At 46.7% G+C, this 2,542-nt stretch overlaps 1 protein-coding gene across 4 annotated transcripts; it reads left to right on the top strand.

The window, feature by feature from the left end:
* Positions 1-2,079, top strand: LOC116263960 (metal tolerance protein 1-like). Of its 4 annotated transcripts, none has more exons than XM_031643807.2 (2): positions 1-171; positions 440-2,079. In XM_031643807.2, exon 2 carries the CDS (start codon positions 473-475, stop codon positions 1,652-1,654), a length of 1,182 nt encoding a protein of 393 aa, XP_031499667.1. In that variant the 5' UTR covers positions 1-171; positions 440-472; the 3' UTR covers positions 1,655-2,079. The 4 variants fall into 4 exon arrangements, with proteins under 4 accessions (XP_031499667.1, XP_031499668.1, XP_031499669.1 ...); XM_031643808.2 differs by having other exon boundaries at positions 443-2,078; XM_031643809.2 differs by lacking the exon at positions 1-171 and adding an exon at positions 182-347 and having other exon boundaries at positions 443-2,079.
* Positions 2,080-2,542: the final 463 nt, after the last annotated feature.

Raw genomic sequence — 2,542 nt, 5'->3', positions numbered from 1 at the left:
ACCTACTCTTGCACTCTGGAACTCATCTTCATCCTCATGCTCGGTACTGCTTATATACAATCCCAGTTTGTAAAGATGGATACTTCATAGCCAGTTTACCTGAAACACCAGACTTAATCGCTCTTATCATGGCGTAAGATCCGCAGGCGCAAAGGTGGTGTGAAAGAGAAGGTAGTGATCATGGAATTCTTGTGTACTTAACAGGAGAGAGGAATATCCTTTCTAGCGTGAGAAGAACATTAGATCGATCTTGTGCTTATAGAAAAGACTGATAGTCGTAAGTGGTAGCCTATTGGTCTATTTTGCCTCGAAAATGTGTAATCATATTAAACATTTGGACCTAAGGGGTGAGCAAAACCAATGCAATTCCAAAGACCTTGCAGTTATATGGCATCCACAGTCTGCAATTTAACATTGACATCTCTCTTTCTCTCTCTAGCAGGTAGATAGTGCAGACGATCAGAGATTCAGAATGGAGTCATCAACCTCCCACGAAGTTCACATACTCGAGATGTCGACAGATGACCTTCCGCTGGCCGCGCCGGGCAAGGAGGTCAGCAAGCAGGCCTGTGGTGGTGCGAGGTGCGGCTTCTCCGACAGCCACAGCCGTTCCAAACACGCTAGCGAGCGGTCCACCGCCGCGAGGAAGCTCTGGATGGCCATGGTCCTTTGCCTCGTCTTCATGGGAGCAGAAGTCGCCGGAGGGATCAAGGCCAACAGCCTCGCCATCCTAACCGACGCCGCCCACCTGCTGTCCGACGTCGTTGCCTTCGGCATCTCCCTCTTCTCCCTCTGGGCTTCCAGCTGGGAGGCCACCCACCGCCGGAGCTACGGCTTTTTCCGGGTGGAGATTCTAGGCACCTTGGTCTCCATACAGCTCATTTGGCTCATCACCGGCATCCTGGTCTATGAGGCCATATACAGGCTCATACACGGAAACGCAGAGGTTCATGGCCTTTTGATGTTCGTTATTGCTGCAGTAGGCTTGGTTGTGAATCTGGTCATGACTTTCTTGTTAGGACACAGCCATGGTCATGGCCATGGACATGACCATGGTCATAGTCATGACGCTCACGGCCATGGCCATAATCATGATCATGATAATGAGGAAGGAGGGGACAACCACCACCCTGAGCCTGAGGAAGATCCCCATAGATCGAGGAGAGTGAAATCTGTAGGTGCTGCTACAGAGAAACCGAAAAATAAGAAGAGGAGGAGGAGGAATGTGAATGTTCAGAGTGCCTATCTTCATGTCATCGGAGATTCGATTCAGAGCGTTGGGGTGATGATCGGCGGTGCCATCATCTGGTTCAAGCCCGAACTGCGGATCGTCGATCTCATCTGCACCCTCTTCTTCTCGCTGGTCGTTCTGGCAACGACGATTCGGATGCTGATGAGCATCCTGGAAGTGCTGATGGAGAGCACGCCGAGAGAAGTCGACGCAGGGAGGCTAGAGAGGGGGATCCTTGACATGGAGGAGGTGGTCGCCGTTCATGAGCTCCATGTTTGGGCCATCACGGTGGGGAAGATTCTCATGTCATGCCATGTGAAGATCAAACCAGAGGCAGACGCAGACGCTGTCCTCAACAATGTCATTGCTTACATTCAGAGAGAACACAGCATCACCCATGTGACCATTCAAGTTGAGCGTTAGAAGACAACTGTGTCATTGATGATGGCTGTTGCTGTCTGGCTTTTATATATTGTGCAAAGCCATATGCAGCATTGCTTTCACAACCATACACATGGTGAGCCATACATAATCTTTTCACCTTTAGCTGTCTCTGTTAAGCTTTCCCGCTTGTTGTTGTAAGAACATAAGCAGAAGAGCCACTCCTAGCAATGCCTCTCAATTTGGGTGCAAAGATGCGCTCTTGCATGTGGGAAGCATACTCGGAAGTGGAGTTTTAGGCCTTAAATTATAATTTTATAGCTTGAAATGTGTGTCTTTGTCTAATCGTGAGTCTTTTTAACGCACCATTTCTACTGCCAATTTGGTTTCATAAATGTTTGTTTGAGAAAGAACTCAGTGGTTTGTAGATTTGAGAATCTGACTCTAGGAATCCAACTTTATGTCTTCCATATTGAGGATCTGATTCTCACATGGCTAATTAATGTTACAGTGGACTTCCCGTTCCCATTCCCTATATAATTGTGTTACAAGGTCTTGGAGAAATGGGGAACAGTGACATGGAATATGTGTTCGCACATGAGAAACAAAACTTGTACCCGTTGCAATTTTTTCGTAAATTCATGGTTCTGTTTGTAACTAAATGAAGTGGATCTTACCACGTTCACTATATAATTCATTATAATATACAAAACTTCATTGATGGTCCTAAGTGAAAAATGCAGAGTCATATGTTAGCCAATTTGCAATTCCAAAGAGATGGCTGCTTAGCTTGTATGAAAACGCTGCAACTTCTCACCTACTCACCATTACTGATCCGATGCTTATTAGCTCATAATCTCCATGACCATCATACGTCGCCATGAAGAAGACAAAATTGGAGTATGCCTCACTTTCCTGGCACTTAGATAT

This window comes from Nymphaea colorata, chromosome 11, assembly GCF_008831285.2.
Source record: "Nymphaea colorata isolate Beijing-Zhang1983 chromosome 11, ASM883128v2, whole genome shotgun sequence".
Lineage (NCBI taxonomy): Eukaryota > Viridiplantae > Streptophyta > Magnoliopsida > Nymphaeales > Nymphaeaceae > Nymphaea > Nymphaea colorata.
Note: the sequence above shows the minus strand (reverse complement) of the source record. Positions and strands in the feature narration are given on the sequence as shown.